This window comes from Bufo gargarizans, chromosome 3 (genome assembly GCF_014858855.1).
Source record: "Bufo gargarizans isolate SCDJY-AF-19 chromosome 3, ASM1485885v1, whole genome shotgun sequence".
Taxonomy (NCBI): Eukaryota; Metazoa; Chordata; class Amphibia; order Anura; family Bufonidae; genus Bufo; species Bufo gargarizans.
In genome coordinates, this window is record NC_058082.1 from 425,456,273 (window position 1) to 425,481,001 (window position 24,729).

The window sequence follows — 24,729 nt, forward strand, 5'->3', positions numbered from 1 at the left end:
TGTAAAAAGTGCTCTGGTCATGAAGGGGGTTTCACCTAGCGGGGCTGAGGTGGTTAAGACTGGATTTCATGCAGCCTAAACCACCTGATGACAGTTTACCTCTAATGACCAGGTGTACTGTCATTTGGAATGCACTGATTTGGTGGGATTTATTTGTAAAAAAATGTAATTATAAAAGTTAAATACTAAGGAAAATAACATTATCTCTTTTACTAATAATTATTTATACATTAAAGGGGTTATCCAAGTTCTAAAAACGGCCTCTCCATGTTCCGGGCCCCTCACAGGAGATACACTAACCCGCTCCTGGCGCCGCTCTTGCTTCTCCCTGTACACGGATGGGGGGGGGAGCGAGCCTCCCTAGCATAGCGGGTGACGCTAGGTAGGCTCGTCCCCGTCCCCCCCTGCCAAAAAAATTTACATTGGATGGACAAATGTCTTTTTTCGGCCTTATGTACTATGTTACTAAAATACGCCAGAGCTGTGAACCTAGCCCAAGCCTTAGACACACAATCATATTAAAATACATTTGGAAATATGGAACCAATAATGGATTCTTGTGTCTTGTACTTCTCAGAATAGGCTGCACATTTGAAATAAACTATATGACCATGTGAATAGCTGCAGTGGACCTTCACAGATTTTAAACCAATGTTTCTACAGAATAAGATATATACAGTAATGGAGAGTCCATCATGCACTGCAGGTGTAATATAACCTGGTGTCAGTCATCACTGCTATGATGGGAAGTCTGAATTAGATTAGGGTAAGAGGTTCTGTAGTATACTGGTTTTATTAATAAAAATTGTGATAATGTAGGGGCAAGACTTGAAGACGGTTCCTTTTCAGTCTAATCTGTATAGATATGACCATCTTGTCTGTGATTCTCTAGTATACAAATCCACGAAAATGTAGCATAGAATTGGCCATTGTAATGCTAGACTGCACAATGATAACATATAGCGGACCGTAAAGGACACAGGCACGGATTATCTCTTACAACAGAGACCTTTCTGATGATCCTCAAAATGGTTAAGAGCAAAGGTTTCACAAACGTCAGCGGTGGCTGCAATTCCCCTTCTCAATGTTACCGCTGAATAAAGGAGTAAAACAAGTTTAACGAGGACCTGGCAGCAAGATCAACCCTCTTAAACCAGACACAATGCCTAGTAGGGTTGATGCTGCCGAGTAGTTTTTTGCTATTATGCAAAACATCATGGCAAACATTGCACAGCCCCTCGGATACTGCGTCTCAACCTCCAATCTCTTCTCCCTCTGAAGGAAAGGGCCAAGCATGTCGCCTGGTACTGTAATCCTGTGCTGTAGTCTACACTATTGGCACGCGTGCAGTACATATGCTTTGGCTTCCCCAGTAGTGCAGATGTACAGCACATTCGCCGATCGTGCAGGCTACAGCGCAGGATTACATTACAGGGTCAGGTGAGATGCCTGGCCCTGTCAACCAAAGGGAGGGGGAAGTGGCAATTAAGACACTGAAGTGTACAGAATGCCTCATCCGCATAATAATAGTAACTTTAATCGTACAAGATTGACACAATGTAGAAAATAAACTGCATGCTTTTATTCAGCAGGATCCATACTGGCATTGTCCCTGGTTTAACTGAGCTGACCCTGCTAACAGGTCCTCTTTAAGGCCTCATGCAAACAAACTTATTTTCATTCCGTGTCCGTTACGTTTTTTTTTGCGGACTGTATATGGAATCATTCATTTTAATGGGCCCGCCTAAAAAACAAAAGGTACTCCCTGTGCATTCCGTTTCCGTATGTCCGGATTTCTGTTCCGCAAAAAATAGAACATGCCCTATTATTGTCCGCATTATGGACAAGGATAGCACTGTTCTATTAGGGGCCAGCTGTTCCGTTCCTCAAAATACAGAATGCACACAGATCTCATCTGTATTTTTTGGGAATTTGTTTTTTTGCGGACGGCAAAATACATACGGTCCTGTGCATGAGGCCTAAAGCAGTATTTCGAGATTTTTTTTTTTTTTATGCCACCCCACCGCTTGTGGAGATTTATATCTTTTGCACTAATACTTTTTAAAAGTTGCCAATCAGCCAGCGATGTGCTGCTGGCAGTTCCTGGACCATGTGTCACACATTCTGCATGTTATCCTAACCTAGTTACAACCCACAATGAACACGTTCATGGCCTGTCCTCCTCACCCTATAAATGCAGCACCTGCTCGAGAATGAATCTTTGCTTGCGCTGTAGAGCATACAATACTATCTCACCCCGTAACCAGGCTGGCGGTTGGGCACTGACCTGCATGAGGTTAGCAGTAAGTTTGAGGATGTCTGGCTATGCAAGTGCAGTATGCTCTACAGCCCTAACTGTAGACATGGGGGAAGGGGGGCATTCAATTAAAATCTTGGAATACTGCTCTAATCTCATTCTCTGTCCAAAAAAACATAGATCATTTATTCACAGGGGAATGATTGGTTGCCTTCATTCTACATAAAACAGAGTAACATTTCAATTTGCTTTACTGCTTCTGCATCAATTTAAAATTATATAATATTTTTTCTTCGTTCTCCATTTCTGTATTGTTCTCGAAATTCTGTTGGTCATGGTCCTGGGACACAGTATCATTACTCGGCTGTCCTAGAGCTTTCATGCTCAGCTGTTACCACCTGAGCTGCCACACTATACTGGAAACTGGCAGCATTCTGAATTTAGATCGGAAAGAAACCTCAAGTATGTAAAGCAACAACAAGGTTACTTAACATTATATGTAAAACTTAACTGCAGAGTGTCAGAGATTGTGCTAGAAAAGGCAATTTATCCTTTAACGGTTACACCCAGTCCATGATCAACTGCCTAATCCCACACTGGACATGGGCGGACGCTACAGCATGCTCGGGGGCATAGTTGCCGAATCAACTGTATGACACCCGAAAAGTATCAAACATGGTTCTTATAAATTAGAATAGATCTGGCGGGAGATCATAAGTGGGCGTATATACCTGAAGATATAGAATAATTTATATAATTAACTAGTTTATGAGACAACTAGACACTGAAATCGAGAACAAGTGTCCAGTGCACTTTTTTGAAATCAGTCTGTCTTATAACCACAGTCATAGGTTTTAGAAAAGAATCCCTTCGTAGAGCCTCATCCAAGTTTCTGCCAGTCTAAGCTGCAAAACCTAGCTATTGTTTCCTAATACTATTTCCAGCCTATGCTTACTTGTGGTTGTTTATCTACCGTCACTTTATTAAAATGATGTTTCTTCCTATGTTGTCCTATACAGACTCATCTGACGCAAACACGTAATAGGGAATGGGTTTATTTCATTTCTTCTTGCTGGATTTAGCTGACAGGTCTAATCCATTCACATACTTCCGAGGAATCTTGAAATGCTCTGAAAAAGAAATAGAAGGCATTTCTGAGTACACTGTCAGCGACAGGAAAGGCAGCATGTCATCAAAGGGGTTGAAATGAATGGGACGGTTTCTTGTAGTTACAAATTCTGGCATGGCGTGCACCTTCTCTTCAACCAGCTGATCGGCGGGGGACTGAGGATAGGTCATCAATAAAAATAACTTGGACAACCCCTTTAATATTCAACTATTAAAAGGGTTGCCTCAACATAAGAACCTATCCCCTAGGACAGTGATGGTAAACCTTTTACAGATTGAGTGCCCAAACGTTAACCCAAAGCCCACTTATTTATCGCAAAGTGCCAACACGGTAATTTAACCTGAATTCTACAGTCAAACATAGTATATCTTCCATGTACTCTATCATTTAGCTATAATAGCCTGCTACACTCAGTGCACTGCCTGTGCTGTTCATAGCGAGCCCTGCGCTGATGAAGGGCAGGAAAAATCTAAGTCATATTAGTGTGCCATAGACTTTTTCCAGGGTGCGGGTGCCCACAGAGAGGGCTCCGAGTGCCGCCTCTGGCACCTGTGCCATAGGATCGCCAACACTGCCCTAGGATATGCCATCAATGACAGGTGAAGGTCCAACGTTCGGGACCTGTTCCTATCTCCAGAACAGGACCACTAAAGTGAACAAAGAGCAGCTCTCCTTAACTTCAGGAGCCCCATTCGCTAGATAAGTAGTGGGACTTGCACCTATCTGACATTGATGGACTATGCTAGCGATATGCCATCAATGACAGGTGAAGGTCCAACGTTTGGGACCTGTTCCTATCTCCAGAACAGGACCACTAAAGTGAACAAAGAGCAGATCTCCTTAACTTCAGGAGCCCCATTCGCTAGATAAGTAGTGGGACTTGCACCTATCTGACATTGATGGACTATCCTAGTGATATGCCATCAATGTCTCAGATGGGCCAACCTCTTTAAATGATTTATTGTAAATAGGTTCTCCTATCTTGGCCTTTTAGGGCTGACCCGGGGAGAAGTTCAGGAAACAGCGGGTTCTCTGCTGTTTCTGTAAGTCCCATAGCAGTGAATGATAGCGTAGCAGAACACCACGTTGTTGCCATAACATCACTGATATGGGAGTTACAGAAATAGCAGAGCACCGCAACTCCCGCCACCCAGGGCTCGTGCTTACTGTGCATTATTACCATTTCAGCATTGAAAGGCAACCCCCTCTCTAAAGATCAGCTTAAACCCTTAAAGATAATGACATTGGTCAGTCCTAATTATCTGCCATTTACGTACACTCAGTAAACAACTGCTGATTGATGGTTTCACTTGAAGTAAAAGTAACAATTTCCCATTTCTTATATTAAAATCTGCTAATTCGTACAGTCTGTGTGTGATAACTCTACTCACCTAGCAGCAGCTTCCCTATTTGTGACACCTGGTTCCCCTGAATCTGCACCTGGACTCTGTCTTTTGCTCCTGGCAGTGCGGCGCAGGTGGCACTGGCTTGAACTCTTTGCTGTAACAAGCTGGCAAAGGATGAGGGATCCAAGCCGTACGACTCCAGGTTCTTAATCATTGTTACCTGCATCAAACAGTTCAATATGTTTAGACGGAGACAATCACTAATGGCTACCAATGGGCCAAAAGAGAAAATCCAGTTTCTGACCACGTGGGAGAGCCCTTAGTAGGCATAAGGAGTCTTATAGGCAATGCAATGCTCCTCCAGGCCCTGTTCACATTACAATATTGGCCTCCATTTGAGTTATATGCCAGGAGGCGCTCCAGACATACCTGATATTTTACTGTTTGGTGTCCACTTCTAAAGTATACAAGGTAAAAAGTAGTGTCAATAACTTTCTTACCAGTGGCTTTATTCCTGATTTATCAGCTCCGTTATACCACATGACTCTCAATCTGACTCTCCACTTCCTACAGTGATCTTACAGGGATGCATGCAGAAACTGACTTCCGGTACACACACGATTCAGATGGTCAGCGCGGGAATAAATCAGGAGTAAAATCACCAGGAAGAAAATAAACTACTATTTACCTTCTGTACTTTACAACTGCCCAGATGGGGAACAAATCCTGGAGTCCATCTTTGAAAAGGAATTCTGGTGACTAGAGATGAGCGAACTTCTGTTTTAAGTTCGGCGTCTAAAGTTCGGGGGCGGGTTAGCGGAGAATCCCGATCTGGAACCGGATATGGATTCCGACTTCCGTTGTGGTCCGTGGTAGCGGAATCAATAATGGCCGATTATTGATTCCGCTACCACGGACCACAACGGAAGTCGGAATCCATATCCGGTTCCAGATCGGGATTCTCCGCTAACCCGCCCCCGAACTTTAGACGCCGAACTTAAAACAGAAGTTCGCTCATCTCTACTGGTGACTACAAGTTATCCCCTGGATAGAAGATATATTGGTGGGGGCACATGTTCAACCTGCCGAGCCATTCTCTGGATCACTGGGGGTCCCAGATAATTTGTACTTGAATATCCATTTAATGTGATTTGAACAGGGTCTAATTCAGTAATAGTGACAGGAACACTGGATATATTTAAAGGGACACTGACAGGCCCTATAAACACATTTAGTTATTCCTATGCAGTCATTGGTCTATTAAAGTGTATTCCAATGATATAAGAGTACCCCCTGTCCGCATTGTAAACCATGTAAGAACAACTTTATATTCATCTGTCAAACACACTCCTTTGTGCCCATGGGGCGTTTTTTCTCCTAGCTTCGTGCCCAGCCGCACCCCAACTGTCGTTTCCTACCGCCACCCAGCTCATTATTCACTGTGCTGGGCGGCTCTTACATTCCCTGATCCTGTCAGATCCCGTGCATGCCCGATAGAGACTTATGGGCATCGGCCTCAATCGGACCATCTGCGCATGCGCCGGATACCTGTATCCGGCACCCTCCCAAACATGAAATTTAATGCGCCTGCGTCCCGTTTTCTTCTATGCGGCTGCTCTCTGTCTCTATCGGGCATGTGCGGGATCTGACAGGATCGGGGAATATAAGAGCTGCCCAGCGCAGTGAATAATAATGAGCTGGGCGGCGGTAGGAATTGACAGTTGAGGCGCGGCCGGGCACAAAGGTATGAGAAAAAACGCCCCATGGGCACAAAGGAATGTGATTGACAGATAAATATAAAGTTGTTTTTACATGGTTTAGAATGCGGACAGGGGGTACTCTTATATCATTGAAATACACTTTAATAGACCTATGACTGCATAGGAATATTAAAATATGTTTATAGGGCCTGTCAGTGTCCCTTTAATAGAATAGTTGATGGTGTATGTCTGTAAATGCTGTCATTAAACAACCCCAATATTCAGTAGTGATAAAGGCTGATCTAGTTTGGGTCATGCAGTACTAGGAAGCCATCTATCACCTACAGGGTTAATAAAGTTACACCTATAATCACCTTTTTGTTTGAACCCCTTTGTGCCACGCTGATGTCAATGTGCTCAATGTTGCCCTTCCGAATAACAGGAGAGCACCCGGGGAAGGTGACTTGATATGAATGCTGCATTCTTTCTAGACACCTACGGAGAAGCAATACACAAGGTAGAGCTTAAAACGTAAACGCATTGGACCACACTGTAGTCAATAGAGTCTGTTGGGTGCCGTTGGTGTCCATCACACTGTTATCTTTGTTCTGCTTCGATGACAGAACAGAAATAATGCAGATGTGAAGAGAGCCGAACTCTTTACTCATCATATCCAGGGGACATGACTAAGACCCCAATCTCTGCTTACGTGTAATCTGCAGCCCACGGAGATACTGTTGGGCCGTGAAAAATAAGAACTTCATAATAGGTCACAGTAAGGAATTAATAAATCAGCACATTTATCAAATGTAAACTAAAGCTTCAGAAAGGGTATCTGGGGCCATGCCCACCAACAGTTATATTAAGGTGAATGTTAAACTTCCGTAATCATTATAGATGAACCCAAATAAAAAGACTGGTGGAGCAAATGATTATATCTGAAGCCATACAGACCTTTCCAAACCAAAATACAATCTGCCTTGAATCAACAGGTGGTGAATCACTACAAATCTACAGGACAATCTGCATGAAAGGGTTAATTATGAACTATACCTTGTGACCATGTCGTCCCACTTGAGAAAAGTAATGTCATGCTGCTCAGATTTATCCAGCAAGCAGTCGCATATCACAGGGTTAACCGTCACAAAGCTGGAATAGAAGAGACTGATCAAAACCACGGCATGGGAAGAGAAAAGCTGCAGAACAATACTACTGGTAAAAGCGAACCAACTAAAAAGTCTACAAAAGGAAATCAGTCCAATTGCTCTCATTGGACAGACAGCTTGTTGCATTTTATACAATAAAATGAAACAAAATAAATGCAAATACGTCATCACGACTAATGGTAAGAAAACAGTGGAAGGGTATGGGCTGCTGTTGGTCTGATCAGTCATTTTTAAAACTGATCAGGATCCTGATCAGTCTTACAAATGCCATCAGTTGGCATACGTTTTGCCGGATCGGAACTGCTTGCCGAAACACTCTGCCACAAGTGTGAAAGTAGCCTAATATGGGAGAAGAACAATTATTTGGGAGGTCTGGAGCTGACTGTCTAGACACATCTGTGCACAGGCTGGCATTTAGAATGATAACTCTTCAAAAGACCACCTTTTTGAGGAGATCATCTGTAGCATCCAACTGCAATGCAGCGGTGCACGGAAAAAGTGGTATATGCATTTACTGTACTTCCTGCATGCAAGCAGTTAAAAAGGTTGTTTCACTTCAGCATATGGAATTTATAATGTAGGTAAAGTTAATACAAGGCACTTACTAATGTATTGTGATTGTCCATATTGCCTCCTTTGCTGGCTTGATTCATTTTTCCATCGCATTATATACAGCTTGTACGCATGGGTTATGACCACCCTGCAATCCATCAGCAGTGGTCGTGATTGCACACTATAGGAAAAAGTGCCCGTCTCTCTGGTGGCCAGGACAGTGGGAGAACACACAGACACACATGCAAGCACTTCCCATCCGATCTACACGATAAATACTATTAGCTGAAGTGAGACAACCCCTTCAATAGTCCGTTCATTGCCACCACTAGATGGGGCTGCTGTCACCCTCTCACTATAGAGAGGAGGAGCTAGTACAAGGAGTAGACAGAGATTAGACAATGTTGACAGCAGATGACATCTGAGTCTGCGAGATGTACGGCAGAAGTCGCATCTTTAAACATCGGGCCTGCTCACACATGCAGTGGGCGCCATAGCTGCCGGGTTTCTGCTGTTTGAAACAGCAGAAACTTGTGGCACATGTATGTGTTCAGCCATAAGGCTGATCACATACATTTCACTACTCAAATGCCATGGTCAAATGTGAACACAGCATTCGAGCAGTCCAGAAGCACAAGACGCATGCTCCTGCACAAGCGCTCCCCGGCTGAGAACGGGGAACCTGTTACACTGTACTAATAGCCCGAAGAAGAAGAAGGCTTCAGCAGCTATTAGTGGAATATACCAAATTACCAATACAGGTCACTAGGTGGCAGCACTGTATTGTTATATTAAAAATGAAGTGTTCAATGATGGCTATATAGCCATTAATGAACACAATGGGCAATCTAATGATAGCCAGTTATAGTCACCCAGGGTGACCTAAAAAAGTTTTAAAAACTTTTTTAAAAATATTTAAAAAACATAAAAAAAATAATGGGCATCGTTGTGTGACAACTCTTGTACTATTAAAATATAACAATATTAATCCCATACGGCAAATGGCGTAACAAAAAAAACGTCCAATTCGCTATTTTATGTCACTTCAACTTCCCCAATTTTTTTTTTATAAAAAGTGATCAAAAAGTCACACAAATTCCAAAATGGTATAACTGAAAAGTAAAGATTGCTGCACAAAAAATAAACGCTGACACAGCTCTGTACACATAACTACAAACAAGTTATAGGTGTCAAAATATTAAGGTATTTTCAGGGTCTTTTTTCAGTATTAAAATGCAAGAAATACTATACAAGTGTGGTATCACTGTAATTGTACTGACCTGGAGAATGAAGGTAACCGGTCAATTTTACCACATAGTGAACGCCATAAAAAAAAAAAAAAAAAAAAACGTGGCAGAATAGTTTTTTTGCCCAATTCCACCCAATTTGGAATTTTTTCCCCACTACATTGTAAACAGTGCAATTAGAAAGAACAACTTATCCCGCAAAAAATAAGCCCTCATACAGATATGTGAATCGAAATATAAAAAGGTTATGACTCTGGGAAGGCAGGGACTGAAAAACTAAAACACAAAAACGCCCGTCCTCTAAGGGGTAAGGGTTTTAACACCTTTTAAATACTGATCATCTATGCTTTGAATAGATGATCAGCATCTGATCTGCGGTGGTCCGACACCCGGGTTCCCCACTGAGCAGCTGTTTGAGAAGTCAGCAGTGCTCGCAGTAGCGCCATGGCCTTGAACTGAACAGGGCTGAGCCATACCCAGGCCAGTGATAATAGACTTGATGTCACAGGGCCTGGGGGAAAACAGCGACAAGGCCGCAGCACTACTGCGAGCACTGCTACTTTCTCAAAAAGCTGAAAGGCGTGGGTCCAGAGTGTCAAACCCCCGCCGATCAGATGCTGATGATCTAGCCAAAGGGTAGATCATCCCGAGTGTCGGACCCCCGCCGATCAGATGCTGATGATCTATCCAAAGCATAGATCATGCCGAGTGTCAGACACCTGCCGATCAGATGCTGATGATCTATCCCAGTGATAGGCAAACTGCGGCTCTCCAGCTGTTGCAAAACTACAACTCCCACCATGCCCTGCTGTAGGCTGAAAGCTGTAGGCAGTCTTTGCATGCTGGGAATTGTAGTTCTGCAACAGCTGGAGAGCCGCAGTTTGCCCATCACTGATCTATCCAAAGGACAGATCATCCCGAGTGTTGGACCCCTGCCGATCAGATGCTGATGATCTATCCAAAGGATAGAGCATCAGTAATGAAAAAGTACAGAACACCTTTAACTGTGGCGATGCACTCCACACTGAATGCTGCTGAGCTCACTGCCTCTCTCCTATATATAGTTCTGCCCTGTGGTTGCACTGTACAAGAGACAGTGTTGCATCCCTAATTCTGGATGCTTATGCAAAAGTCATCTAGAGAGGTGCAGTGTGAGGAAAATTGCTTTAAAGGGGCATCTTGGCCTATTAACTACCTTTGCAGCCTTGTTACCTGCAAGATCGGAGGAAATCACGCGTGTGTAACATCTGCCAGTCCATTTCACTATATTTTTAAATGAGCCCCATGTATCAATATAGTAAATGAATGATTTTTGTCTGCATGCATAACTGATGGAGATCACTGATAATTTTACTTGTACCCTTGGCCAGTTATTGTCACAATCCTCAGGAACAAATGACTCCTAATATAAAAGGTTAAACATGTTTTTTCTCAAATAACTCAAGTAACTGTACATCAGACATATGACTTCAGAACTGGACCCTCTAACAAAGCCTGCAGGTTATGTTCTGGGAAACAGCAGACATTTTTAGGAGAAGCTCACTTTTTGTTTCCAGGGTGGACAAGTTCATTAGTCTTGACATAAGAGATGATCATACTTCTGACATCGCTCTGAGTTAGGAGGTCACCTTTCCTATAAAACAGCAAACACAAAGAGAGTGGATTATATATTAAATTGTAGGGAAGCATCACAAGGCTTTACAACTCTTCAATCTGAATATGTAGCGGAATATTAAAGTGTAACTGCTGTTTTTCGGGTGACTTCAGAATCAGCTGTCATGTGTGTACCTATTTATACACACTATTTCTGACAATTCTAAGACTTGTACGAAGCCTTTAACAGCTGATTTTCCCTTTTGCGGACTGCAATTGACAGGTTTCCCTAAACTGAACTCCAGGAGGGGCACAGACTAGCTGCTATGATGCCCCCCACACACAGCGCACATAAAAATAGAAGATTCTGGTTCCCTGTCTCCCTGGGACACTCCCTCATAAGCAGCATCTTCATGGAGGGCACAATACATCAGTACTGAGCATAGCTGTGAATCCAGCACCGGGATGAGATTAAAAACGTACTAGAAGCTGCAGCGCCTGTCTCTCTCTGCAGCTGCGCCCTCCTCCTACCCCCTCCATAAACTTCTAGGAGTAGCAGCTGACTCCTGATCTCTGAGTGAACTGATAATCCGTCTTTGTCCCTGAAGACAGATTTTTACCAGTAACTTCAGCAAGTGGCATTTATCATGTAGAGAAAGTTAACAGAAGGCACTTACTAATGTATTGCGACTGTCCATATTGCCTCCTTTGCTGGCCTAATTCATTTTTCCATCTCAATATACACTGCTCGTTTACTACAGGAAAAAGTGCTGACCCTCTGGTGGATGGGACCATGGGAGTGGGCAGAGACCAGTGCTTTTTCCTATAGTGTGCAAGCACAGCCGTCTCTGTTGTAACCACGGAAACAAGAAGTGTATAATGTGATGGAAAAATGAATCCAGCCAGCAAAGGAAGCAATATGGACAATCACATTAGTAAGAGCCTTGTATTAAAGAGGACCTGTCACCTCTAATGACATGCCTATTTAATAGCTACATGCATTCCCCATGCAATTAGAATAGATGCTCCAGAATCGTTATGTCAGTATGTAGTGCCATTCCTTTATTACCGGTATTTCTACTAGAAGTTATGAATGAATTGCTAGCAGTCTGCAGTAGGGGTACAAAGGGGTGATAACCAGTTGGGGGAGTGCCCCTGCACAGTCTCACTCTATTCAGTCAGTGCTACCAGTTGGGGGGGGTGTACCTTTATAGTCTGACAATGGCAGCACTGACTGCATAGAGTGAGACTGTGCAGGTACCCCCCCCAACTGGTTAACACACATCTATACCCTTACTGCAGACTGCTAGAACACCTATACCCCTACTGCAGACTGCTAGCAATTCATTCATAACTTCTAGTAGAAATAATAAAGGAATGGCACAAAATAGAGCCATAAGAATAAATGTTCCACAACTGTTATTACATGGGGAATGCAAGTAGCTATTTAAACAGGCATGTCAGGAGAGGTGACAGGTCCTCTTTAACTTTATCTACATGATAAATGCTATTTGCTGAAGTGAGACAACCCCTTTAAAAGTAAGCCATTGGCCGCTTTCACACGAGTGAGTTGTACACTCCGAACTCGGAGCGTGAGTATAACACCGCTCCCGTCCTGAATTCCTAGCACTGATGGGGTCATAGCATTATATTGATTTATGATGCCTTGTAACCCTTACAGTTCTGGAATTTATTAGATAACGCTGACATAATGCTGTCACTGTTATCCAATACATTCCAGACCTCTAAAGGTTACATAGCATCATAAATCAATATAATGCTATGCGACCCCGGCAGTGCTAGGCGTTCAGTACGGGAGCGGTGTTATACTCACGCTCCAATTTCGGAGTGTACAACTCACTCGTGTGAAAGCGCCCATTAGCAGAGAGTCATGGGGAGGAGGAGTCTGATAAGTGGAGAAAGAGGCATCTTTAATACGATATATTACAAGTCTTCTTATCACCACTTGTACTATTGATACAAGGGGAATATTAAAACAATCAAAATTCACAGAAAAAGAAACAAAACATCCTGCACAATATGATAAATGAATATGCGGATGTACATGGCTACATTTATAAAAGAAAAAACCCAGAAAATAATGCACTAACACAATAGGCACCTTGGCGCTGTTAGGAGGGCAAAGATGTATTTTGTTCAAAATATATTGGTTGAGAGTCTCAGATTTTATCCTATCATTTATTTGTTCCTGAGGGCTTAGTCCATATTTGCATCTATTGTGTTAGTGCATTATTTTTTATTATTTTTCAAATATTTAAACAACAGTTAATTTTTTTTATCAGTTTGCAAAACTTTTGTTAAGATCACATGGTGTGTCACCAATGAGATATGTTTTCCATTTAATTAAGAGATGAAGGTCCCAAATGAGAGGCTCTCATCGATATCCCATAATCTTTTCATTTTTTTTTGTAAACCCCTGTACATTAATCAGTTAAAAATATATGGGGTTGCATGCCCAAATCGACGTATAATGTGCTTTCTTCTACGCATTTGTCCTTATGTTCCTCCGTTGGTCTGCCCCTGCACCCATGAAGGCAATCGGCCAGCAGCCATCACTGTTTTAGATTGGGAGACAATGTTCTCTAGAGCCAAAGCTCTAATTATTAAGCACAGTGTGTGGTTTACAAGCTCGACCTGTGCAGCGAGACAGAGAAACCGCACAACCAGAAGTTATGAGCTAACACTGACATTCACTGTTGCTCCACGTAGGATAGCATCCTGGGGAACACGTCTAAATGGCTCAAAGCATGCAGCTCTGATGTAACACCAGGAACAGCCCGCTAACTTATACACGACCGTGCCCGTATTGTGGTCCATAAACCATGGAGCTGCAAAATACAGACACCTTCCTTGTGCAATCTGCTTTTTCTCACTGCCATTACCATAAATGACTATTCTTGACGCAATAAGTCAAGAATAAGACATGTTCTATAATTTGTGGAGTGGACACACGGATGCGGACAGCACATTAATGACATCTGTGTCTAGTCAGTTGTTGTTTTTTTGTGGACCCATAGAAATAAATGCATATAGGACAGAGATATAAAATATGGTCGTGCAAGAGGCCCAATGCCTCATGCACATCACTATATCTGTTTTGTGGTCCGTATTTTGCGCAAAATAGCAATCCCGGCCGTGTGCTTGCCACTATTTTTTTTTTCAAACTCCTGTGGAATTGTCCCATCTTCGTTCTCAAAACAGACAATAGGACATGTTCTGTCGTTTTTGCTGGTCTGAGGAACGCACATGCGGACAGTACACAATGTGCTATCCACATCTTTTGCAGCCCCATTGAAATAAATAGCTCCGCATGCGATCCACCAAAAATTCAAAGATTGGATGCAGACTGAAAACAGGAGGCCTTAGGAAAATCAACATTAATTTTACTGCACTAGAAGTGTTAGGGTTTGTTCACATCTTCATTAACAGGAACATAAAAACAAAAAAAAAGTGCCTGTTAATCCCCGTTCACATAGAAGGGTGTCATACAAAAGGGTGCTTTTGAGTCAAGGCAGATGTAAACAAGACCTTAGACACGACAATGTAAGAAATCCCTGACCTGTGGCCCGATTCCTGGAACAGAGGCAACATCTTGGCAGAAATTCCATACAGAGTGAGAATTTCAGGTGGTTGATACAAATGCTCTGCTCCACCATCCATGTCTTCTGCAGGTGGCTCTGAAACTGAGGCAACATAAGACCTGATGCTGATAAGAAAAACAAAGTGATAAAAATTGGTATTTTTGCATTACTTTTAAAAGTATTAACACACATTAGCATCTGAGCTATATATTATTTCTGCACCAGGTTTGCACAGAAGACACAGGGTGCTGAAATTCCCAATCATATGCTTCACACGAATACTGCAGGCCCAACAGGCAATGGAGCTATAGAAGGAGAGTTAGGTTTTTTTCTCACTGCTCTGTGACATATTTTTAACCAAATCTTATAAAATCCTTTTTTATAACATATCTGAAGTCACCTAGTTACTGTATACATATCACTAATCTATGTGTCCTGATCGATATGAAACACCATCAACTCTTTCAAAAAGAGAGGATGCCCTGGAGTTAGAAAAAGTACAGAGGAGAGCGACTAATCTCATAAAGGGCCTGGAAGATCTTATTTCTGAGCAAAGATTAAATGAACTGAATTTGTTTAGCCTTGAAAAAAAGACGTCTAAGGGGGGGACATGATTAACCTGTACAAGTATATAAACGCGCCATACAAAAAATATCAAGGGAAGCTATTCTGTGTTAAACCTCCTCAAAAACAAGAGGCCACTCCCTATGCTTGGAGAAACAAAGATTCAGTCATAAGAGGCCATAAGCATTCTTTTCAGTAAGGTCTAGAAATCTATGGAATAGCCTGCCACAGGAGCACAGCAAATACAGGAGAAGGCTTCAAAAAAGGTTTAGATGACATTTTAATTCAAAATAACATTGAGGCCTATGACAATGTATAGAGATCTTGTTCTACGCACCATTTCCCTTTGGCCCAACCCATTTTTAAAAGGAAGATGGACATTGATCCAGGGATCGATATAGCAGGATTACAGATTGGACTTGATGGACGTTTGTCTTTTTCCAAACTTAAGGCCTATTGCACACAAACGTATGGCTTTTTCAATATTTTGCGGTCCGCAGAAAATATGGATGACGTCCGTGTGCATTCCGATTTTTGCGGAACGGAACAGCTGGCCCCTGATAGAACAGTAGTATCCTTGTCCATTATGCGGACAATAATAGGACATGTTCTATCTTTGAACGGAACGGAGAAACGGAAACTGAATGCATATGGAGTACATTCCGTTTTTTTTTGTGGACCCATTGAAATGAATGGTTCCATATACGGACCGTATACGGAACGCAAAAATAAAATACATTCGTGTGCATGAGGCCTAACCCTTTCACCCCCGGAGGTATTATTTTTTTTCCGTTTTGCACTCCCTGCTTTCCCAGAGCCATAACTTTTTTATTTGTCTGTTGACATAGCCATATGAGGGCTTGTTTTTTGCGAGACAAGTTGTACTTTCCAACGGCACCATTCAATCTTACATATGATGTATTGGGAAGCGGGAAAAAAATTCCAAATGGGGTGAAATTGCAAAAAGGAAAGCAATTCCACCACAGTTTTATGTTTTTGATTTACGACGTTCGATGTGCGATAAAACTGACCAGTTACTTTCATTCAACAGGTCAGTATGAATCCGGCGATACCTTATATGTATAGTTTTTCTTGTGTTTTGATAGTGATAAAAAAAAATTAAAAGTGGGGAAAAAAACTGTTTTATTTTTTTTTGTCGCCATATTTTGACCCCAATAACCTTTTTATATTTATGTGTACGGAGCTGTATGGGGGCTCATTTTTTGCGGAGCAATCTGAACTTTTCACCGGGGTGGGGTGTGTATTACTTTTTGATCACTTTTTATTTAATTTTTGTGTAGAAAATGAAGCGACCAAAAACGGTAATTCGGCCATTTGGACGCTTTTTTCCGTTTTGCTTTGCGCCGTATGGGGAATATATTTTTACTATGAGCATTTTTCGCACATCGCGACACCTATGATGCAAATTTTTTAATTTTTTTTTAGTTCTTTCTTTTATTTTCATTTTGGGAAAAGAGGGTGATTTGAGGTTGTTGTTTTTTTTACACTTTTTTTTAACACTTTTTTTTTTATAGTTCCATAGGGAACAATCGATCATCTGATTGCTATTATCATAGACTCAAATTGCATTGGAATCTATGATGATTTTACTACTTTCCTAAGGAGCCCTACTACAGGCAAGGGCTCCATGGGAAATACCGTACTGTGCGGCAGCCTCCTGTCATTCACAAAGACAGTGGCTGCTGCACACAAACTTTGGCTCCTCCGATCACCACACGGGGAGCCGGAGCTCGCGCTTTCGGTTTTCAGTGCGCTCAGGTGCCGTGGTCAGGATTGACCACGGCATCTGAGGGGTTAAATGTCCGTGATCGGAATTACTGCTGGTTGCGGACACGAGCCGCGGCTATTGCACACGATCGGGCACCATGTTTAAAGACCGGACGTGTTCGTCATCGGGTGTGAAGGGGTTAACAACTATGTAACTATGTAAGTCCTGCAGCATCTGAGGTGTGTATGATTGTTTTATGTAGCAGCTGGGACACAGAACTGTACAATACAAACTGAAGCTATGAAACGAGATGTAACAAACCAAGTCAATCAGTGGTTGGCATGGGGCAAGTTGCTTTAAAATATATCTAGGAGATGAGCAGTGACTACGTGGTGTAGCTATATTCCGGCTCCATAGTTTGGGATATTATAACCAGCTTCTTAACTCTGGTGGTTCTCTGGGACCCTACTGTATTAAATTGAAAAGTGAAGGTCTTGGAAGTAAAACACGGATGACCTACCCTAAATAGGTGCTTATTGCACACTTACTCTGGGTGCTTCCAGTCCACCGCCACGATACTCTCCACTCCTTTACTGAGCTCCTTTACCTGCAGAATCTTACGCTGCTGCATAACCTGTAAGAACTTGGAGAGCTGGAAGAAAGGCATTGGACAGATTAGTAGGACATGAGACTAAATTATCACAAATTATGCAGGTCTTCATTAGAACGAAGAAGGATTTCCTCTGAATGAATTCAAAGAGCATTTTCACACTGGTAGACGTACTCCATTTCTATTTTACTATGGGAATATTTATTGAGCCATTTTCCAAGTGAAGAAACCTTGCATCTTTCCTCTGCCTTGTGTCATTCCTTTTGTCAATGTGACAACGAAGACAACTTTGAGTAGGGTAAGACTTTGCGAGGAACAGGGCACACAGCATTAAATGTCAGCATAAAAGACTGTATTCTGGTTACCATACCTTTTTGTAACTGGACTTCTTAATATCCACTTGCTGTCCTTCAGGGCTATAAGGTAAACCAATTAAAGGTAATGTAAAAGACTGGAATATAAAAAGGTAGATTCAAGTTTCCTAGCCTCAGCTCTAAAGGAAGCCCACTCTCGGGCCCTTTATTCCTTATGTCATTGGTCCATGAGAAGGGGGAGGCAGCTCAGGCCTCGCAAAAAAAGGCTAATCATAGTCTAAAGTGAAGGTTTGCTGCAAAAAAATGACTTCTTATAAACAACTGATACACAAAACAAATATGGTAAACTTATACTAACTTTTCAGATTGATTTATCTCCTACTAAATAATTTCTTTAAAAAATAAAATCATTTATTTTCCGCAGAGCAGTCCGGATCGGACCCTCACAGTTATGAGGAGATTAGGAGATGGTCCACATGTTTTCTTTGTGTGATCACAGGGGTCTGACACCCACTAACTGGCAGAACCAAGAAACCGTGGCTCCTTCAGGGTCCTTATAGACACAGAGGTACATCTGTACTTGCTGCTGTATCTGGTACTGCGGTCCAATCCCATTCAAATACACAGTACGTTTTTCATAACTGAATAACAGTACTAAAGCATCAATGTAAATCAAAATGTATGCAGATGGTCCCTACAGAAACACTGGTTTGTTACATGCTTTTAGAAAGCTTGCCAAGTGATTTCCTACTGGGATACAACCACTAGAGGGCACATTATCAATAATAAAGCCTGAAGGGGTATTCTGAGATACTCATACTGATGACCTATCCTGGGACTCCGGCCGATCAGTCTCTCTTCCTAGGCCAGTGACGTCATGTTCATCAGTCATGTGTCCTAGGCACAGCTCAGTCACCTTGAAGTCAATAGGCCCAAGCTGGAATACCAAGCACAGCCGCTATACAATAGAATGTGCTGTGATTGGTAAGCTGTGGGGAGGCCGTGGCACTAACTGGAGCACCGTGGCCTCTTCAAACAGCTGACTGGCAGGGGTTCGGGTGTTGGATTCCCGCCAATGTGATAGGTCATCAATATCAGAATCATGAAAGAAGGAGCTGTCATCTTACCACATGTCTGTTTTAGTAAATCATTGTACTACCCAAGAAATCATTGTGGAGCATCTTTACTTGGAACTCCACTGTGTGAAGTTCCTCTGTTTGGACACACAAGGGGAATGGCTGCCAGTTTTTAATTTATTCATACATTTCTAGGCGGAATAACATTGGAACTGCGAAACATAGGGGGAGATTTATTAAACTGGTATAAAGTAGAACTGGCTTAGTTGCGCCCATAGCAACCAATCAGATTCCGCCTTTCATTTTTGATAGCTCCTTTGGAAAATGAAAGGTGGAATCTGATTGGTTCCTATGGGCAACTAAGCCAGTTCTACTTTACACCAGTTTGATAAATATCCCCCATAGTGTTTTAAAAGGAATTTGTCACCAGTTTTATGCTTCCCTATCAGAGGGCAGCAAAAGCTGATGACAGATAACCTGGGCAAAGTGCTGGGTCACTAACATGAATTGACCAGTCCTTTTGCTAAGGCTGGGTTCACACCTGAGCGTTTTACAGCGCGTTCCTACGCGCTGTAAAACGCCCAACAAGGAGAAACCAATGCTTCCCTATCGGCATGGTTCTCACCTGGGCTTTTACAGCGCGTACGATCGCGCTGTAAAACCCTCGACGCCCCAAGAAGTACATGAGCTTCTTTGGGGCGTCTTGTCGCGCGTTCCCGTACATAGACTTTCGGGAACTCGCGACAATGGGCGTTCGCTTGTCTCTGTATGCGCAATTGCAAACGCCGGTACAATCGCGCATATAGAGCGCTCCTTTCAGAACGCTCAGGTCTGAACCCAGCGTAAAACCTGCATTGAGTAGCTTCAGCGCTCAATACACTGCATAAGCTTGGCAGTGTTCACATTCATCTTTCTACCTACTGCAATCAGCGGCACAGGGGTCCCCATGGGACCTTATGAGTCCTCATATTCGGGTGCCTCAGGGAGGATATCTTATAACTGCTGACAGATTCCCTTTCTATACGGGTCCATTCACACGTCCGTATGTGTTTTGCGGATCCACAAAACACGGACACCAGCAATGTGCGTTCCGCATTTTGCAGACCGCACATCGCTGGCACTCTCACAGAAAATGCCTTTTCTTATCCGCAATTGCGGACAGGAATAGGGCATGTTCTATTTTTTTGTGGAACGGAAGTGTGGATGCCGCAAATGCGGATGTGGACAGCACATTCCGGCCCCATTAAAAATGAATGGGTCTGCTGCTTCACATGGAAGAGATGTGTGCCTCTGATCGTAACCAGGTTCCGGCGTTTCTCCGGAGTTGGGAGCCATGGTCCAGGTTTAGATCTTCTGTTTCGTTCTCGGGTTGGGTGGCATCCGGGGTGCTCCCTGATTCCCCTCCTTAATACTACCCAGCTATTCTCTAGCTATGCCCTACAATTTCTCCTCCCCCCTCCTTTTGTGTGTCGTTCTGTCTCCCAACATGTTTGTCTACATGGTCTGGAATTATTGTCCCTTACATCATTTGCTTGAGGCCTTGTTGAGCCCTTCAGGGCCTATGTCTCCGCCGTCTTCTGTAAGCTGATTGTTTGCTTGCTTATACTAATACAGTTACTTCCGCAAGCCTTGTCTTTGATGCGGTTTTGCTGTTTACAGTTGCATGTCGCAATGTAACCTTGTGTGCGGTTTGTATACTGCAATGTGTGATGTTCTTTTATGAGTACAAATGATAATTATATCAATAAAATCTTATTGAACCATAAAAATGAATGGGTCAGCACCTGTTCCGCAAAATTGCGGAACGGATGCAGACCTATTTTGCGGACATGTGAATGGACCCTAATGATGAAGATCAGAATGTGGCAGGCCAGCACATGGAAGCTGGACACAACACATAGATGAGCAGGTAGAGCTATTAAACTTGTCAGCACACAGTTTTCAGACAGAATCAGCTTCCTATTACTGGTATAAATAAATGAATTAGGACATCAGTTGGCACTGATCTACAAATGTCCACTATGCTGTACATTACTGCACTAGTGAGACAGGAACAAAAAGGAAGGGCAACATACCAAACAGTAAGATCATGTATTAGTAACTATATATTTATATATATATATATATATATATATATATATATATAAAAATATATGTGTAGAGAGAGTATATAAATGTTACCTCTCCTTGACAATAGCCTATCCTTCAGATTGACCATCCCGGTGTGACTGATGGGGATCCTGCTCCGAGACAGCCAATGAACAGTAAAGAGGCTTAAAGGGGTTGTCCCATCTGAGACATTGATGGCATATAACTAGGATATGCCATCAATGTCATATAGGTGTTATTATCATCTCCAGAACAGGTCCTCCCAAGCAAACAGAGATCAGTCAAGCATGCACGTCCTCCCTCTGTTCACCACTATTGGGTTTTTGAAAATTGGCGAGCACCAGCTAGGTTTTTTCCGGCAGTAGTATATAGGTGAAGGAAGCACTGGCTGTGCTTGCGCGATACGTTCTCTATTCCCCCTTATAGGACTTTCGTAAAGAGCTGCGTGAGCTCGCTCGGCTATTTGTGGTACTCCGATAGCAATGAATGGAGAGCATGCAGTCAGTCCATGGTGTGCTATCCTTCAGTTCGGGCCCCAGTCTGGAGATAGTAGCTGGTCCCAGAGGTGGGACCCGCACATATGTGACACTGATCTTAACAATCTGCCGACTAAGGGTGCATTTACACGACCGTAAGTGTTTTGCGGTCCGAAAAATGGCAGATCTGCAAAACACGGATACTGGCCGTGTGTGTTCCGCATTTTGCAGACCGCACATGGCCGGCGCTATATAGAGAATGCCTATTCTTGTCCACAACCGCAGACAAGAATAGGACATGCTCTATCTTTTTTGCGGGGCCACGGAATGGAACAACAGATGCGGACAGCACACGGTTTGCCGTCTGCATCTTTTGCGTCCCCATTAAAATGAATGGGTCCGCACCCGTTCCGCAAATTTGCGGAATGGATATGCGGATCTACTTATACGGTCGTGTGAATGCTCCCTATGTCTGAGATAGGAATACCTCTTTTGCAACTCACTAGAGAGCCCTAGGTAGTTCACTTTAGTACCTGACACAGAAACATCCATACGCAAGTAGTTCAGTCTAGTACTGCAGCTCTACCCATTAACCAATTAATGCAGGGGTGTAGCTATAAAAAAAGGCTGGGCCCCATAGCAAGTTTTTGAACGCCTCCCCCAAACCCCCTGAACGAATCACGCACCCACAGCTAGTCAAGACTCACTCAGTCATGTAAAAAATATGAAGAGAAAAAAAACTGTACTATTTCTGGGCAGCAGAAGTCAAAAGTTTACTTCACAGTATGTCGCCCAGACTCTGTATGCCCCCTTATTACCAAACCCAGTAATTATTCTCCCTTAGAGTCCTTTAACAATAGAATGCTCCCTTGGTGCCACCTTAAAATAATCATGACCCCATAGTGTTTAAATACAGTAGAATCCCCTTATTGCCCCCACACAGTAGTGTCGCCTCCTTACAGTAGTGCTGCCCCTTAGTGTACTATATACAGTAGTGAAGCCACCGTAGTGTTAACAAAATTATAATATAATACTCACCTAGCCCCATTCCCTGGTGAATGGAGCACATCATGCTCTCCCCAGCAGCAGGTGCGATACAATGACATCATCACATCTACTGAGCTGAGCAGGATAGCACACAGGCCAGAGTATGATCATCCATTGTGGCCAGGAAATTAGGCCTGGGCCATAATGGATGACAAAGGAACTGAACTCAGGCCTGGTGAGGCTACTGCTGGCCATGCAGCAGGTGATGCATTAAAGCAGACATGCTCAACCTGCGGCCCTCCAGCTGTTGTAAAACTACAACTCCCACAATGCCCTGCTGTAGGCTGTTCGGGCATGCTGGGAGTTGTAGTTTTGCAACAGCTGGAGGGCTGCAGGTTGAGCATGCCTGCATTAAAGTGTACTGCACTGAGCTGCAGAATTAGACGGCGAATGGGCTCTGAGCACCATGGCTCCTTTATTCTGCTCATCATGAGGGATAGGGGGAGTTATTCAGAATAATAGTACTAAAGGTAACAGGCAACTCACCAACAGGAGAAAAGGTAATTTCTTAGGAAGGTGCTGGTAAGCAGTGGAAGGTCTGACTTCTTCACCTTGAACTTCAAAGCATGGAAGAAGCACTGATTGAGTAAGTTGTCCATGACCTCTATAGCATGATAGAAAAGAGAAGACTTATGTGAGGCATTCATCTGTATGCTGCCAACGACTTATGTAATGTGCTGAAAAAACTGAGAATAAGAGCAGATCAATATGTCAATATAGACTAGGGAAAGCAGGAGAGTGTGCAACAGTCTGTTCACCAGGGCCAGCTCATCCCCATCCAGAAGACGTAAAAAAAACACAATGGAAGTCAGCATTCCTGCAAGGTCCAGTATTTATTGTACCATGCAGGAATGTCGATGTCCATATTGCTTTTTTTAAGTCTTATGTACTACGTTGTCAGGACTAGAATGGAAGAATTAGAGATTTTGGTACCAATTTAAAAGAGGACTATCCAAGATTTTTTTTAATGCACACACAGCAGGAAGCAGTATGAGATAAACAAAAACTCACAACTTTTAAATGTTCCACTGCTCTACCCTGCCACTCATCTTCCACATGAGCACTGCAGCCAATCACCGGCCTTAGCGGTCAAGTGTGCATGAACGACAATGTCTGGTAGCAGCAGTGACATGAATGATGGACATGACTTCCCTGTTGCAGGATCAGAGATTGCACTAAAGCAGTGAAACACTTAATAGGTGAGTAAGGGCTTTTTTTTTTTTGTTTATTTTACACTGCTCTCTGCTCTGCGGCCATATTCAAATATGTCAGAAACCATGGAATCTTAGCTTTCAAATAATACCAGGATCAATATTCAGAGAGTGCAGGCCTTGCAGGGATAAAAGGTTTTACGTCCCTTATTTATACTAACATGTATTTTACGCTATTTATTTATACATAATTATGAAGCCGCCATCTTGCATGAGCTGCTGCTCTGCTCTATTAACAGCATTTATAGATATGCTTTAAAGGAGGTATATGGACACATCAATACAGCAGACTGGAGATGTTCATTGTAAGTTTTGTGGGCATGCTCTGTGACTTGTGCAGAGGTCATTTTCCGTTTTTTCCCCCTGCCTTCCTGGATCCATAACTTTTTTATTTTTCCATTCACATAGCTGTATGAGGGCTTGTTTTTGCGGGACAAGTTGTACTTTCTAAAGGCACCATTTAATATTGCTTACAATGCAGTGGGAAGCTGGAGAGAAATTCCAAATGCAGTGGAATTAGAACACTATTTTACCATAGTTTTAAGGGTTTTTTTTGCCATGGTTCATTGCCATTTTCTGAACCCCAGAACTTTTTTATAGTTACGTCTACAAAAGTGTGTGAGGGCTTTTTTTTTTTTCCGGGGGGGATGTGTAGTTACCTACAATGTTCATGGCGGTGTAGAAACTCCTCTCCCATCTGCCCAGAGCAGAGTATAAATATAGCTGATTCTTACACCGCCCTGATTATTGTAGGGCAGGCTTAGGTTAGGCCCAGGAGAGGCAGTTCTGTTAGTGATAAGTACCCATCTGCAGAAGCCACCTTGATGTTGGTAGATGGGCCCAAAACACGTTTGATCAAAAATGTGCGCAAAGAGATTCTATTTTTCATGTATAGTAGGTATAGTACCACTGTAATCCCAAATTATCTCTAATCCCTAGTTCTATTGTTTGTATGTGTAGCAGAGTGCTCCCATATGTCCCTAATAAGCTTAGAGAAAATA

General features: G+C 42.8%; 1 protein-coding gene across 1 annotated transcript in view; it reads right to left on the bottom strand.

Annotated features, from left to right (window-relative positions):
- Positions 1–3,296: 3,296 nt before the first annotated feature.
- Positions 3,297–24,729, bottom strand: part of EIF2D (eukaryotic translation initiation factor 2D) — a 49,866-nt gene continuing 28,433 nt past the window's right edge. The window contains exons 7-15 of the mRNA XM_044286296.1: positions 23,004–23,121; positions 17,866–17,911; positions 17,434–17,537; positions 14,571–14,717; positions 10,941–11,030; positions 7,486–7,581; positions 6,807–6,927; positions 4,778–4,952; positions 3,297–3,387 (exon numbers count right to left, since the gene is read on the bottom strand). Coding sequence (XP_044142231.1) covers positions 3,317–3,387; positions 4,778–4,952; positions 6,807–6,927; positions 7,486–7,581; positions 10,941–11,030; positions 14,571–14,717; positions 17,434–17,537; positions 17,866–17,911; positions 23,004–23,121 — 968 coding nt within the window. The 3' untranslated portion in view covers positions 3,297–3,316. The remainder of the gene's footprint in view (positions 3,388–4,777; positions 4,953–6,806; positions 6,928–7,485; positions 7,582–10,940; positions 11,031–14,570; positions 14,718–17,433; positions 17,538–17,865; positions 17,912–23,003; positions 23,122–24,729) is intronic.